Source organism: Hippichthys cyanospilos, chromosome 1 (genome assembly GCF_059441005.1).
Source record: "Hippichthys cyanospilos isolate Australia breed blue-spotted pipefish chromosome 1, RoL_Hcya_1.0, whole genome shotgun sequence".
In the NCBI taxonomy this organism is placed as follows: Eukaryota; Metazoa; Chordata; class Actinopteri; order Syngnathiformes; family Syngnathidae; genus Hippichthys; species Hippichthys cyanospilos.
Genome location: NC_142369.1, coordinates 25,850,178 through 25,865,759, shown reverse-complemented (window position 1 = coordinate 25,865,759; position 15,582 = coordinate 25,850,178). Strand labels below are relative to the sequence as shown.

Below are 15,582 nucleotides of genomic sequence, written 5' to 3'. Positions count from 1 at the left end.
GCACTCAGGCGGCGACTTGTTCATCGTATCTCCTGTCCACTTGAAGAGGACGGCACAGTACAGCGCTGTAGCTTTACAACCGAAAGTCTCAGTTTATTCAAAAGGTGGCAGTATCACACCCTGTCAACTGCCAGAGAAGAAGCCTTTTTTGCGTGACGTCACGCGGAAGTAACTATATTAAAAACACAAGATGCGCGCATATAACGTTAGTGTTCCGCGTCAGTTGTCGATTAAGTAATACTTTTAGACATTTATCAAACGATTCCATAATAGTTCAAACCACATCTTTTTTGCCCAATAAAGTTTATTCTGGTGGAGAAGATTAGACCATGTAATTCATGCGATCAAAAACGACATTTATCACACCACATTAATGCGGCGTGACGCAAAAAAAAAGACAGTAGGTCATGCGCTATCGTATATTTTCAACATGGCTTGGATCAGACCGCCCAGGATTCTTTCTAGGAACAACCCTGCTGCTGTCGTTCGTCTTGTTGGTATACGCTGCTGGTGTTCAAGCACATCTGAGTTTAGGCCCTGGTGGAGAGTTTCCGCGCTTCAAAGGTACCAATTCATAAACTGGGTAGTTTCTGTACATATGCCCAGCAAACAACGCTGTTCTTTCTCTATCTCCCATTGTGTTTTTAGACGTGTTCCTGTACGCTCTCAATCATGACGATTCGCCCTCTTTGCTTGGCAGCGTTGCTCTGCTACTGCTGTTCGGACCATCTCAAGAGAGGCACTGGGGCACAGTCACTTACCTAGCCCTCTCCACCCTCACGATGGCCATATTACCTCTTATTTACACGTTGGTTATCTTTGTCTTCAGTCTTGAGGCCAGTCGGATCTGTGGCTATGCTGCAATTCATCTGGCGTTGTTTACAACCCAATGCCGTCACTTCACTAATAGGCGACTGCAAGGCTGTTTGCCAGTTTGGGTTTTGCCATGGTTGTTGCTGCTGCTCTTTCTGGTCGTGCTGCCCGGAACACCGGTTCTGCTTAATTTCTGTGCAATATGCATTGGCCTCAACTGTATCCTTTTTTTTTTATGTCACTGAACCAAGTCATGTAATATTTAAGCGTGAGCTTGTAAAGTTGCATGGTAGATTAGTCAACAGCACATCCTGCTTGTGATGCTTAATTAACCTTTCAGATAGTCACAGCTTCATTGGGATGCTACAGGAGCTCGAGGAAGCCAGTGTTCTGACCTTCATTCCCCGTTCAGTGTATATTCCCACTTGGTCCAGACTAAGATTGCCAACCTACAGCTCCTCCCATATGTACGAGTCATCTTGTTTTAACCCATTCCATTCAAAATTCACTCACACCTTCACAGTAAACTACTTTTATCTGAAATATATTCTCAAAGGTCCAGATCAGAGTCTCACTTTATGAATGAAGGTCTTGCACCATCATCTCCCATGATGGACCATTTAGGATTGAACCACCGTCAGTGGGAGGAGTCACCGTCTGTTTGGAGGCCAGAGTCTGAAGCGGAGGTGTTGGAAGAACAGATGCTGAGGGCTGGATTACTTGCTTCCTTACACGACGCCCCAGAGGAAGTGAACCGAAAAGTAGAAGTGCCTAAATCGTCAGTTTCTGCACTAAGGTTGGTAACTAAATCCCCACACCATAGCTTTCACGAACATGATGACCACAATGTTTCCTCCCCTAGACTTCAACAGCTTGAGAAGATGGGTTTCCCCACTGAAAAGGCTGTAGTAGCGCTTGCAGCCTCAAAACAGCTGGATGGCGCTATTTCCTTACTCATAGATGATCGTGTTGGAGAGCAGGCCGTCGTTGTCTCAAAGGGGAAGAAGACCACTTCATCCAAAGGCCCTGAGGTTATTCAATAGAGTCAGCACTTTCTCTGACATGGAGCCTGAAAAACATTTGGCCTTTACACAACAAACTAGACTGATGCTTGGATGTTTGCAGCATTTCAAAATTTTGCCCTTTTGCCCGCTTCTGTATAATAAATCTGAATTGAACATGATTTTGGACCAGGGATGAGAATTTGACTACATTTCTTTCTTGTACGGAGAAAATTAATGATCAATAATTTGGTAAATTAACGTTTTGAATTATATGCGCTAATCTCTGAATGTTCTGGCTTGCTAACGCCGCATCACCAAGAACAACCAAGAATCTTTTCATTGCAGTTACCTGTCATGTTCATTTTTAGATTACATACTTATATATATATATATATATATATATATATATATATATATATATATATATATATATATATATATATATATATATATATATATATATATATATATATTACATTTTTCAGTATGCACTTGTGCTGGTAATTGGTCACAAATACGAACTTATGAAAAGCACATGGTTAAAATGTGATAAACTGAGATAATTTCCCCCTCTTTAGCTCAAGAGTGAAATAATATTGAACACATTTTAATCTTGTGCAACCAATGTAAGTTTTTGAATTAAGATTTGTTTCAATGCACAACCAACAGAAGAAAACCTGTTAATTATTGAATTACTTATCACATCCTACCCAATAGGTAGTCGAATATCAAGTGATGTAAATATTCTGTAGGGACACAAAGTGATGTGACATTATAATAAAAAACTTGGAACATTTTATTACAGCAATAATCAGAAGACAGGATGATATTAGCACTAACACATTTGCAAGAAATCAAAATTTAAAATGGAAGTTATATGACGGCATACAAAACAAACCACCACTAACACATTTAAATACTTTCACAATAAGCTTGATTTATGATGAAAAAAAGTCCATTAGGACAGCACCAACACAAAATAGATTCCAGTTTCAACGTTTCCTTTTTTTTTTTTTCAGTATGATTTTCAGCATGAAGTGACCCCCCCCCCCCCCCCCCCCCCGTAGGATATGTAATGTGAATATGTCGTATCATCACTTTTTCAGTGTGCTTTTTACTTGGAAAACACATCACACGCATCTAGCAACATATCTCAAGAGTAGTGGTGACTGTTTTTGTGCACTAAGCTAATTTGTGTTCAACCATATAAGCGATAACAAAATGAATAATTGAGGTTTGTCTGTGTAGTTCAGAAAATTGTACATGCTCATGAGATCCAATGATATTGCTGTTACATTGACAAAGAAAAACAAACTCAAGTACAGTCTTTTATATCACATCACAAATTGATTAAGCTAAGTAACCCTTATTGCCAAGATTTCTGACCTGAGGAACACCGCAGGTAAATCAGAGCTTCCTTTTGTCAAACGTGAGACCAGGGAGATGCAGCTGGAAGTGGCTATGGAGACAGGGGGTGTCAAACTAGTTGTCACAGGTCCAGGAGGACATGATGGAGTATGGTTAGCATTTCCCTGAGATGTCCCCCAACCTAAATCTGACTGTAAAGCCCCCTCAAAAAAGCTACCAATTGGATGTTGAGTGCCGATGTGACTTATAGGAAGGGAAGCAAACCCAGGCTGCTGTCCTCAGGGAGTGGGGGGCTACTTTCCTCGAACCTTGGTGTCGGAGGACAGAGGAGAAGCGGGTCGATATGGAAGCGGACCTGCTCGCTTATCTCTGTAGAAACTAGGGGAGGCTGTGCCAAATGGTCCATCCCCAGAGCCTAGATCAGGTTCTGTTGAAGAAAGACAGCAGTTGGAACAGGGCCTCCCTGCCCAGCACTGTGTTTGACCACGTGCATGCTGTTGTCTTGATCTTTTTGTTTTTTTGTTGCTTTCTGTCACAGGAATTATCATTAACATGCCCTCATAATTGATCAGACCTTTTTTGTTTTTTTACATTGGTCAATTTTCAAATGTCTTTGCTGCTAGAACCTGCAACAAGGAGTGTGTCATGCGAGTGGGGCTGCAACAAAACAGTGGAAGTCTAGTGTTTATTTTTACATTGGTTTCCTCTGCCCCACTAGTCTTAAAACGGCATACTGGTTAACACTGAGATGTTACAAGGGGCCGGCTGAGGTGGCTCGAGCATCTAGTTTGGTCGCCTGCTTGCCCCACCGGGAGGAGGCATCGGGGATGATCAAGGACATGCCGGAGAGACAAAGTCTCTCGGGTGGCCAGCTGGATGAAGTGATCGGGAAGAGGGAATTACTAAGCAGCAAAAAGCAAGCTGCTTTTATTTCCACCTTGGTGCAGACATTTTGCCACTTGCTGTCAACAGAAAAAGTCATCACAATTGCTCAGGAAATGAATAATCAATGGCTCACTTGTTTGATTGTGTGACTTTTGCAAGCTGAGCCTTTAGCAGCTGTGATAATCAAAAAAATAAAAAAAACTGTGATTTTTTTCCTCTTAATGCATATTTCAGGGACATAATATTAATCAGAATGCCATGTTTGGACTAGTGGGGCATCAAAAAACATTTTATGGGAAAGAAAATATTTGACTTGACTTCCCCTTCAAGTATGCAAACAGACAACTGCTTGGTGCCTCATGCTGTTATTGTCATTGTCCTATGTCCAAAGGCAAACCATTTGTAGCTCCAAATTTATCTAAGTGTTTTTGGATGTGTACGCTTTTCATCAGATAACCGCAATATCCATAATAGTTTCCAAACAAAAAGTGCTATTTTTTTGTGATATCCCATTAGATCAGTGCTTCTCAAATAGTGGGGAGAGACCCCATGGGGAGGCACGGATGATCCCAGGGAAAAGGCTTTGTCATATGAAGTGTAATTGCAATAAAATAAGATTTTTACTCGTTTAAAAAAAATGTTTTTTGTTTTTTTTTTTAGTTTCAAGCGTTTTGATGCAATTGGTTATTTTAGACGAAGCTGTAACCCGTGTAAATGCTGTAAACAAATTAAGTTATTGAAAGTTTATTTATTTTGCTTTTTTTGTTAATGTTAAAACAGATACAGGTTTAGGTCTATTGTACTTACACGCTTTTTATAGATAATCCTATTTATAGTCAGCGCATCAAGTGAGGAGAGGGCACGAAAAGTTTCCGCTTTCCTGGGGGGGCTTGGCAAAGTATAATTTGAGAAGCACTGTTTTAGAGAGAAAACCTGAAATTCCCACATTTAGTACAAAAAGTTTTTGAACAAATTTGATTGTAAACTTCATCGTAAGCTTGATTCTTGAGTCTTTCAGTCCAAATGTTGCAGCACTACTCTCCCGACAACCACACTAGATACACACAGAAACACTGGAACCCACGAAGCACATTGTTTTTCATGAATTCAAAGCAGTATCTTTGCTTGTGAAAGTTTCCCAGAAGTAAAACTTGTACTTAAATTGCATTTCTACCAAACACCTACGTTAAACATACTTTCACAGTTCAATAAGATTTTGTTATGTCATGCCGTGCCTTCATCGCTTCCTAGGTTGATTGTTTTCTGTTTGTCTATATAAGGGCCAGCAGCGCTGTGCGTGAGGATGTCTCATTGTTACCTGGCCAGACGATAGCCTCCAGTAGAGTCACCCTACGAGCCAGAAGCTCAAGATCAGCCTGCAAGTCGCGGAACATCTGCAAGCTAAAGTCCTATCAGAGAGCAGTGACAGGGGGTGCTGTGTGAGGGGGTGTGGAAACACCAGCCTAAGTCCTGGGGGGGGCTGCTCGAGACTGTTGCCACTCCCTGTTCCAGTAGGTTAGGTGCAGTGGGAGTTGGAGCCCCCTACCTTGACCCCTGCCTTAAACTGACCCTGCCTCAGGCCTCCTACTCACCATGAATACCGATCATAGTCTCGAGGATTAAAACCCTCTCAGCTAAGATCTTCAGCGCCTCTCTGATCTGATGTATTCCGTCCCCCTGTGAAGATAGATACAGCCGTCATGGTTAGGAGCGCAAGCTGCAAAACTGCACGCCACGATGCAGGTCATTTGCTTGTTCTTCTCAATACAGTTCAGCAGTTAGAAGGTTAAACAGTCCACACATTTCTGTCCAGCATTGTCTACTTGTCTCCATCTCCCTCATTCTCTGGCCATGCTACAATACAGTATGACACCAGTCTCTGCCATGCTAGGCTGGACAACAGCAGCATGCACGTCACAGAAGTCACACGTTTGACACAACTGGACCAAAGTCTTTATATTTGCTCGTGCTACGTATGCATTATTGTTTCTGGCTGTAACTCAGCCAGTGAAAGATTTTTAGCACCACCGCATGTTTAATGTTTTTGTGGTCATGTAATCACCATCTGGCTGAGTGAGGCCAGCGTGCAATGCATACTGTGCACCCACTGGATACTTTACTAGGTACACAAAGATAATAATGATCACTGATTGATTGACACTTCAGTATTTTTCTATTTTGCAGCTGTGTAGAACGGCACTACATATTAAACGGTATGACCATTACGTTACTCTTCTTATAGTTACTCCCCAAATTATTCTTAGCTGGGTCAATATATTGTTTCGATCGATCTCAAGGAGCTGCCGTTGCGTCTTATAACGCCATTTGCTGTTGACTGAAAATCAGATTGCCGTGTCAAAGGGTTCGGCTTGCGACCAACACATGTCCAAATCCAGAGAACAGATTGAGATGTGACGGTCTTTATCTGAGGCCTTCGGCACTGTAATGTCATTTTCAATCAGAGGCAAGTTGCAAAATGGCAGCCTTCTTCGATGGACTAAAATGAGTGGATTTTTCTGCCTAATTCATATTCCGCAGACACACTATTAATCAGAAAACCGTTTATACTTTTGGGGGTGTATAGAACATATTGTTGTGAAGAAAACCTTTGACTTGACTTTCGATTCCGTCATTTACCGTTTTTACATCCATCCGTTTTCTATAGCCGCTTATCATCACAAGGGTCACAGGCTTGCTAGTGCCAATCCAAGCTATCTTTGGGAAGTAGGTGGAAGACACCCTGAACTGGTTGCCAGCCAATGGCAGGGCACACAGGGGCAAACCACCATTCACGCACCAAAGGGACAATTTAAAGTGTCCAATACAACTGCATGTTTTTGGAGTGACCCGAGTGCCTGGAGTGAAACCACACAGGTTTAGGGAGAACATGCAAACGCCACACAAGAACGGCTGAGCGCGACATTTTTACATTACATAATATAATTTAAAAAGTGTTGTCCAATGGAAACAATAAAGTAATGGAATTCATTTAGTTATTTATGCAATGTAAATTATTCAAATCTGTTCTCACAATGATGCAGGGTAGCTATATAGAACTTAAACATCCAGTAATTAACTTGATGGAAGAGCGGGTAGTACGTCCGCCTCACAGTTCAGAGACCAGGATTCAATTCCAGGTCGCTCCAGCCTTCCTGTGTAGAGTTGACCTAATCTCCCCGAGCACGAATGATTCTCTCTGGGCCCTTCGGCTTCCTCCCTCACCTCAAAAACATGTATGGTAGGTGTATTGGACTAAAAAAAAAAAAGTTTGGGCAGCTTTGCACCAAATTGTCCTAAGTGTGATTGGGTACATGAAAGGTTGTTTGTCCCAATGTGCCCTGCGATTGGCTGGCAACTTGTTCAGTCTACTGCCTGAAACCAGCTGGGATAGGCACCAGCAAACCTGCGACCCTAGTGAGGATGAGCAGCTATAAAAAAATTGATGTATATTGTATTGTCCTCTGACAGTGCATGTCGAGTTAAGCACGTCAAATGAGTAAATAATATTAAATATGTTAAGATGCATTTATTGATAGTTGTATCACGTGTGCAGGGTATGCGCAAGCGTACCCAAAATAGTGTCCAGTGAGTGTACATTCAAGTCTAGTGACACACCTTTTTTGGTTTTAGCATAAGACAATGGCTTCGTGAGACATTTTAAAAACTTAAAAGACCATAATTCACTATCACAGAAATAAGGCATGCAAATATGGGTTATATGGTAAAAATGTTTTGATTAGTAAGATAGAATAGGCAATGATTTATGTTTGTAGACAAAAGGCAAAGTTAAAAAAAAAAAAAAAACTTGTATCCAATGCAGACTGATCATTTCATTTAAAGCTAGAACAAATGTTGTATAATGAAGCCATATTTTAATGTAGCAGCCTTGTTATGCACTTGTTAATATTGACATGCAGAAAACAAGAGGGGATAAAAAAAGGGTGTAGCTGTATCCACTCCACAACAACTTTGAACCCAGCAGAACCCATGAGTGACACGTGAATGGAATGATTTGGCATATGCATCTCAGGCATTTTACTTTCATTTGTTACACAAGTCAGTCTTAAGGGAAGTAAATCAATTTAGAAGACCAGGAATTTAGCAAAATGTGCCCAAGGATTCATCCTTCTCCTCTCTCTCTCTCTCTCTCTCTCTCTCTCTCTCGGTTGGAGTGAATTGGTGTAGTCTGATTGATGGTGGTGATGCTATTTTGACATATATGCCAAAGTCAGATGCTGCTAAAGTGACTGTGAAAGGTAGCCATAGCTTGCAGAGGGAGTCAGACAGCTTCAGGGTCAAGAGGACAGTGTCATGATGGGGGGCTGCAGTCTGGAACGCACCCCAAGGACCAACAACACAAAAATGCATAAAGACCGAAGTTTTCCACACACAAACGCATACGGTTCACCAGCTGAAATCACATGTACAAAAAAAACACATGGGGTGAGAAGACATGAGAGGACAAGAAAAACATAGAGCCTATCAACATATCCTGAATAGAAAATATCTTACATTTAGATTGCTCTTGTAAAATGAAAAAGACGTCAAAGAAAAGGAAGGATTAGATAGACAAGAGGAAATAAAATACTTCACAAAGAGGTATTCAAATATTTCTTCAAATCAAAGAGTCATCATTCCCGGTCCTCAAAGACCAGACTCCCGGATGTTTCGTATGTCTCTTGCCTGCAACACACCTTACTGAAATGATCTGACAATCGGCAAGCTCTGCAAAAACGACCTCTATCATTTGAATCAGGTGTCTTATAGCAGGGAAACATATAAAATATCCAGGACACCGGCCCTCGAGGATCAGGATTGAAGACCTCTGCTTTAGAGCAAAAGGCAGGCTTTTATTCAACCAAATGTGTTGTACACTGCACACCAAATGAGCTACTTCCTCACCGGTAAACCCTTCTCGCCAGGCTCTCCTTTGGGACCTGGTAATCCCTAGAAAAGAGAGTACAACTAAATGTGACTTACTGATAATGACATTGTTTTAGAGATCATCACCATCCTTATAATCAAAAAGAGAGGCGTGGGGGGGTTGGGTTGGCTTACCGGCTCTCCCCTGAAGCCTCTGTCACCTGGGTAACCTGAAGGACCCTGAACCAAAAGTGTATCACGCCATTTTGTTTACGCATGAAGGACGAGGAAACAGAAAACCCGCTGTAGAGAACCTGTGGCACTCACTTTCTCGCCCCGCTCGCCCTTTGGCCCTACTGGACCCTGTGCTCCAGGAGTCCCCGGTCTACCCTATGAACAAAAAAAAAATCACGACAAGCTTGAGACGACCCTTTTTTTAAATTGGTGTCGACACGCTTACGTTCTGTCCCTGTGGGCCTGAAGGTCCTGGAGGTCCTTTTGGACCGGGGGGACCTGCACATGAATTGGAAGACATCAGATTGGCGATGAGGACATTGGGTTTCAAGGATGATGTTGTCATGCAACAATATTAAAAGGAAAATACTTTCTTATAAAATAGAAAATACAAATTTCTTTAGGTACATCCGTTTCAAGAAAATTACTTTGGATTTATTGAGCTCGTGTATAATCAGAGAAATGTGATGGTCTCAGGTAATCTAATCTTTTTTTTATTAATCTTTTTTTTCAGTCATTCTGGATGATTACAGTTTTGGTAGATTTTAATCAAAGCAATATATCCAACAAATATTTATTTAATAAAGGTTTCATTCATCCCCCTCCAAATCCTGTACAAAATGTTCAGACAATAATGTATACTGTCTTTGAATATTTTAACAAAAACTTAATATCCATAACTTGTGCATAATGTGGTTGAATGCCACAATAAAGTAAAGTCCCTCTTGTAAAATTATCTTGTAAACCACTCATCCAGCATTCTCCCACTTGTCCAAAACCCTGATTTCCCGATTTAGCCAACTTTCAAATGGTCTATTTTTATAAATTACACACAAAAAAAGGGTTTTATTGTCCAGTCCTACCTGAGGTATAAAAATTACGAAACAAAGAATACAGCATCTGCAGCACCTCCTGGTGTCCGTAATGAAAAACACTCTAAATCTTACACACTGTCCCTTTAATTAATTAGAGCTTTGGGATAAACTTTAGGGCTAGCTACAATATATTATGTATATTAAAGGGTAAAATCTAGCTAAATAATTTGCTTTAGTTTATTAAAATACACGAACCAATCGGCCCAGGCGGTCCCTGCGGTCCAGGTGTTGAATCATGGAAAGTGTTGGTGGAGAAGGGGTCTTTCCTTCGATCTGGAAATGAGAATGGAAGAGATGTTAACATCATCAACAATTTGGTGATGATTCAAATTTTGTGTTTCTCAAACTTAGCTGCTAAAGTTATCATGTTTGGACCTCACATTGGTTTTGTTTTTCTATGTGAAGCACATTGAGTTACATATATAAATAAAGCTGCATTGCCTTGCTTGAAGTAACCAATTCCCGAAAACCTTGTGAATTGCTGCTCTGAGATGTTAATTGTACAATTATTAACGGTGAAATAAAAAGTTGTCCCGTCAAAGAGTGTCTGTCCATGAATGTACAAAAAAATGAAGCCAATACAAATGCTATACCTCTATGTACCACACAGTAGCGCTGTGTCACAAATAACTACAGGGATCTAAACTCTACCCCCCCCCCCCCTTTTTTTTTTAAATTCGAATTTGCACAGAGCACAAATGTCCATAACCTGAAAGAACAAAAAAATGTTTAGATGTAGGTGGTTTGGAATCTTTTGTGTGGGCTGATTATAGTTGAGGCTGCATTAGTGTGCTAGAAAAGAAAGTCAACCTCTGATGACAGCCTACATTGGAGTTTTTCAACAATCGCCCTTGTGAGTAAGAAGCCAAGGTTTGCAGTAATAGATAGAATGAATATATATACGAAAAGACTTAAAGTGACAGAGAAGGAAGCATGTGATCTTCGAGATAGGAGTTCAGATCCAATTGGGAGGTTTCTTTTCTCGGGGAGAGCAAGTGACTGAGAGGGGGAGGAATGATGACAGGAAACATCATCCAGCTGAAAAATCATTGAATGTCCTCAATTGAATTAGAGATACGCACCAGGCTAGATGTCAGGCTGTCTGTCTGTCTGTCATCACATCTGCTCTTTGTTGTATTTCTTAACTGTGATGTTAAACGGCGCCACCTCCAGGTGAGCAGACTCGTCTTCATTCTTAACATTCAGGCTGCGGGCTTTTAAGCACCGGTGGTCCACACGAGAGACATTTAACCCCCTCATAGATACGTACACGCCAAAACAACTTGTATTTTCCCAAGTAAGGTCAGCATTGAAAGGCCTGCCTGCCTTCCCATCCTCCCGACATTCCCTGCTGGTTCTTTGATGTGAAAGAAATAGCTCCCAGTCTCATCATGCCAATCCCAATCCTTACACAGGAAGCTCACGCTGACAAATCTTTGCCTTAAATACTCCCCCCCTCCCTTAAAACCAGTGAATCAACAAATAAAAGGTGCTGATGCGTTGACCTTGAGAGGCATAAGGAGCGGACATCTGGAAGCAGTTGAGTGACATCAGAGGTGGACAGGTTTTCATCACAGCATGTTAAGTCTGTGTCAATCTCACACCGTCTTCTGTCTTCAATCTCAGCGCCTTTGATTCTGTTCTACTTGGCACGAAAGCAAAAGGAACCAAGTAGAACTAAAAATTCTCGAAAACTAGATTGTTTTCCATCAACTTTCTAAGGCTTCGACGGATAAACTGTGTATGGTGGTTGAGTTTATGATGAGGGAATTTTTAAGAAGGTAACCTTCTGTTATTTTCTTGGAAGTCAATACGGCTTGACAAACTGGATTATGTTTGGAGGCTCCACTGTTACAATATTTTGATACGTGTCGATTATTTAGGACCGGGTCTTACTGTCTGGGTTAGGGATGCGGGCAGTCGGAGGAGCAGGGGGTCCTGGGGGCCCGGGAGGACCTGGTAGACCTCTCTCTCCTGGGAGTCCCGGTGGACCACGGGGGCCTGAGATTGACAGAGGACAAAAAGAGAGTTACTAAACTTAGGAGACGAACATAGAGAGCTTGAGGGTCAAAATGAAATAAAGTAAAGGTGGTTATTTTACATTACTGGCAAGCGTGGCTGTCCTCCACGAGACCCACAGATGACACAGTTGAAAGATCGTTACAATAGTCATTTTTGTTTTCCAAGACGTAGAATATTTATTTAATGGCGAGTAAGTTGTGTATGTGTAAAACCACCTTGCACTACGTTAGAGAATTTGTCCTGACCATTTCTTTGCTAAAGAGGGCAAGGCAATCCCGTGACCCTCGTTGGCTAGGAAACAATATAGCCACTGTGACTGGTGGATATGTCATTAGGAAAAAAACAATTTGAGCCATTGCTAAATCAACTACATTTCAGATGGACATTTATATAATGAAATGCACGAATATGGAGTCCTTACTCTCGCAGCCATTTTTCTTTTTCTTTTTTTTGCCATCGACTCAGGCTACCTTTCTTTCATGGAGTAACAACACTGAAGGAGAGAAGAGGAGCAATAGTAAAATACTATAATGGCTGGTGCATGATTGTGCCAATATTTTTCCATGCATGGTGTATATAGCTGACTTTATTTGTCTGAATTCAACAGGAGTCCTAAAAGTCCCTAAAACAAATCAAATCAGCAGAATCTTACTTTCAATCAAGTGTTGCAGGCACTAATTCACATTAAACAAACTTGCATTGGATAGTTGGAGGAAGTGTACCCCCTCCTGCAAACTTTCAAGGGTGGAAACAAGGCGGTGCCATCACAGTATCTGACATCATTGTTTGGATTTAAAAGGTAATGTGGCCACTTCTTGTTTTTTTGTTTTTTTTTTTAGGTCCAGACACACCACCTTGTTCTTTGCTGTGGCACCGCACTGCACTAGAACTGACAAGCGCAGTCTGAGAATTATTACTTTGCAAGGTAATGTTATTATAACCCTGATCTGACATCCATATAGGTCATTCTCACTTAAAGTTGCAGCATAAGCAGCTGCGGTGATTTGGGAGCATGGGAGGGAAGTTTGAGTTACAATATGGCACGATAATTCAAACGACCTGCTTACCCAGACCAGTTTTAAAAAATATATTCAACCATACTTGCATTTACTGTATTACCAGTAATCTGTAATTGCACAAAATACAATTTACTCCTATATTATCATTAACCTGTCCTAATTCAATTGTCTTTGAATTATAGTGGACGCAATCCAGTTCCATATTTATCCTTGGATAAAAAATCAGTACAATGAGAAAAATATAGCTTTAAATACAATATGTAGCACAGGCTTTGGGTGGCTATGAAGTCATACTGTAGCGAAAGAAACGCAATAACATTTCAGCCACATGGAAAGCATAACAGCCTGTGATTTGTGTATATATAGATCATATTCATTTAACTTTGAATTTGCAAGGCGTTCCTCTGAGAGGTTTGTTAAAAAAAATGGTCAATGTCTGGTCATTACCCAGCAGCAGGTTCAGAACACGGGTCACACACAGTTAGAGGCCTTTGCGATCCAGGGTGGAGAAGAAAACAGTGTGTTGAGAGCAGATGTGATGACACACATGCACCACTATTTGCTTTATTATCATTCAAGTCACAGCTGCCTGCGGATTTACTTTTTCCTACAGTTGATTTATTCGAGATCTGAATACATCGAGCAGGTTTATTCCTCTGTTTATATTCTGATTGGTGACCATGAGCTGCAGCAGCACGTGTCAGCGCTATGGTTGATTCGAAAAGTAGTCAAGACTTTTAATGACCACTGAAAAAGCAGTATTCAAAACATCTAAATGAAACAAGCGGCCAAAGTTAGAGTTTGCAGAAAAAATGTCTGGAAAACGCTGCTGGTTACAGCTGGAGGTCCTTTTGGATTGACCAAGTGGTTTAAGTGAAAGACAAACACCCCAAAGCCGGATATCATGGCTCAGTCTTGTTTCCATAAGTGTTTGGTTAACAGTGAGGCCATCAAATGTAGAGGCAAGAAAGGTTCCCTCTCTCTCGCTCTCCCTCCCTCCCCCTCTCCCCCATCTCTCTCTCAAGATGCACAAGTTTTACAATCGGGTAATTTCATCCCAAAATGTCCCATCATACCTGCAGGTCCTATGGTTCCCTTCAAACCAGGGCTTCCAGCTGGGCCTCTTGCGCCTGCCTCACCTCGTGGCCCAATGGGACCCGGCGAGCCTCGAGAACCTGTTTTTCCTAAAAGGCGAAGATAGTCATCTCTAATTGCAAAGGCAAAGCGATTGGTTTAACATCAACAGTGAGTACAATTTTACCATCTCTGCCTGGAAGACCATCATTGCCTTTTTCACCCTGAGGACCTGAAATAGAAGGACTTAAATGAGCTGTTGTTAATTATTTCACTCAGCTCAAAAGCCCAAAGGCAAAAGTCAATATCTGATTCCATCTTACAGCAAGAACGTAATTTGTTGGTTTTTGGGTTAACAAAAAAAAAAAGTAATTGATATAACTTGAGGATAATGATCATTTTTAGTCAATAATTTTATGTGAACTCAGCAAAGGTGGTAATTGTTCTTTATTAAAGAGGCCATATTAATGCTCAATGCATCTTCGATATGCGTTGGTGTGTTCATTTTTTTTTTTTTTTGGCAGCAGCAGCAGCCACGGCCAAGGCTGGGCTTGAGTCCAGGAAAGAAGAGAAGCACTCGCCTTGAGCTCTATAAGTGTGCACCTCAAATGACTCTCTTACTCAGACTAGAGGAAATGAGTGCTATGTGGAGAGGTGGAAATAAGATATATCATAAGTAGTACATATATGAGCAGGTAGACAGGGCAAAAAAAAGATCAGTAAGATAATGGTGAAAGATTATTTTTTCAAATAGTGTGAACTCACGCGTACTTCAGGTAGTGCTTCTTTACTATGATAGGGATTGACATAAGACGATAAAATATACCTACCGGCAGGCCCCTGCTCACCGGGAGCCCCCTTAGCAGGCGCGGCCCCCAACAGCAAGGCGGCCTCCGGGGTAACCTTTCCCCTGGACAGAGGGTGGCGTTGAGATATGGACGGCAAGGCAGTGAGTACTTGGACCTAGTGATGTGGAACATTAAAATTTGTGTAATGAAATACATGTAATCACATATTTGGCTATAGGAGATTGGATGAGTCCACAAACCTTTGCCTCTAGGGAACTGAGCCTGTCATTCATTGCTGTGATTCGACTGCAGTTGAGACAGTCTAGGAAACAGAAAATAGTGATTTACACCCACAGGAGGCTCCCACCAGTTCTTTTTAATGGCCGAGTTAGGACACATGGTAGCTCTTACATGAAAGGGACTCCCCTGTGCCTGCAGGTGGGCGACGCAGCGTGGACGCTTTTCTTATTGCCTCCTGAGCCACTTGCTGTTTTCCCGCATCTGTAGAATACAAAGAAACAGGATGATGTCACCGCTTGTCATTTAGACTTGAAGTCTGATGTGGCTTGTTTGAAGTCCTTTTGAAGTTTACGTCCTGATTACATGACAAACATATTGATATTAATGATATTGTCCC

At 41.4% G+C, this 15,582-nt stretch overlaps 2 protein-coding genes across 8 annotated transcripts in view; one reads left to right on the top strand and one right to left on the bottom strand.

Moving 5' to 3' along the window:
• Positions 1 to 152: 152 nt before the first annotated feature.
• On the top strand, positions 153 to 5,502 carry rhbdd3 (rhomboid domain containing 3). Of its 3 annotated transcripts, XM_088409454.1 has the most exons (7): positions 153 to 564; positions 649 to 808; positions 911 to 1,032; positions 1,154 to 1,280; positions 1,370 to 1,609; positions 1,676 to 1,844; positions 5,351 to 5,502. In XM_088409454.1, the coding sequence occupies exons 1-7, from the start codon at positions 408 to 410 to the stop codon at positions 5,369 to 5,371; spliced, it is 996 nt and encodes a 331-aa protein (XP_088265580.1). In that variant the 5' UTR covers positions 153 to 407; the 3' UTR covers positions 5,372 to 5,502. The 3 variants fall into 3 exon arrangements, with proteins under 3 accessions (XP_088265580.1, XP_088265568.1, XP_088265575.1); XM_088409442.1 differs by having other exon boundaries at positions 649 to 1,032; XM_088409449.1 differs by lacking the exon at positions 5,351 to 5,502 and having other exon boundaries at positions 649 to 1,032; positions 1,676 to 1,996.
• emid1 (EMI domain containing 1) overlaps positions 2,887 to 15,582 on the bottom strand; it is a 51,957-nt gene continuing 39,261 nt past the window's right edge. Inside the window, exons 4-17 of one of the 5 annotated variants that reach the window (XR_015864974.1) lie at positions 15,357 to 15,446; positions 15,206 to 15,267; positions 14,988 to 15,120; positions 14,345 to 14,389; positions 14,160 to 14,267; positions 11,939 to 12,043; positions 10,238 to 10,315; positions 9,394 to 9,446; positions 9,261 to 9,323; positions 9,129 to 9,173; positions 8,973 to 9,017; positions 5,663 to 5,747; positions 5,389 to 5,479; positions 3,556 to 3,612 (exon numbers count right to left, since the gene is read on the bottom strand). Coding sequence is in view for 4 of the 5 variants with exons in the window: in XM_088409402.1 (XP_088265528.1) it covers positions 8,169 to 8,399; positions 8,973 to 9,017; positions 9,129 to 9,173; positions 9,261 to 9,323; positions 9,394 to 9,446; positions 10,238 to 10,315; positions 11,939 to 12,043; positions 14,160 to 14,267; positions 14,345 to 14,389; positions 14,988 to 15,120; positions 15,206 to 15,267; positions 15,357 to 15,446 (1,058 nt within the window). In the remaining variant the exon portion in view is untranslated. Of the gene's footprint in view, positions 3,613 to 5,388; positions 5,480 to 5,662; positions 5,748 to 7,581; positions 8,482 to 8,972; positions 9,018 to 9,128; positions 9,174 to 9,260; positions 9,324 to 9,393; positions 9,447 to 10,237; positions 10,316 to 11,938; positions 12,044 to 14,159; positions 14,268 to 14,344; positions 14,390 to 14,987; positions 15,121 to 15,205; positions 15,268 to 15,356; positions 15,447 to 15,582 lie in introns of those variants that run through there. The other 4 variants (XM_088409410.1, XM_088409419.1, XM_088409402.1 and 1 more) reach the window with 4 other exon arrangements.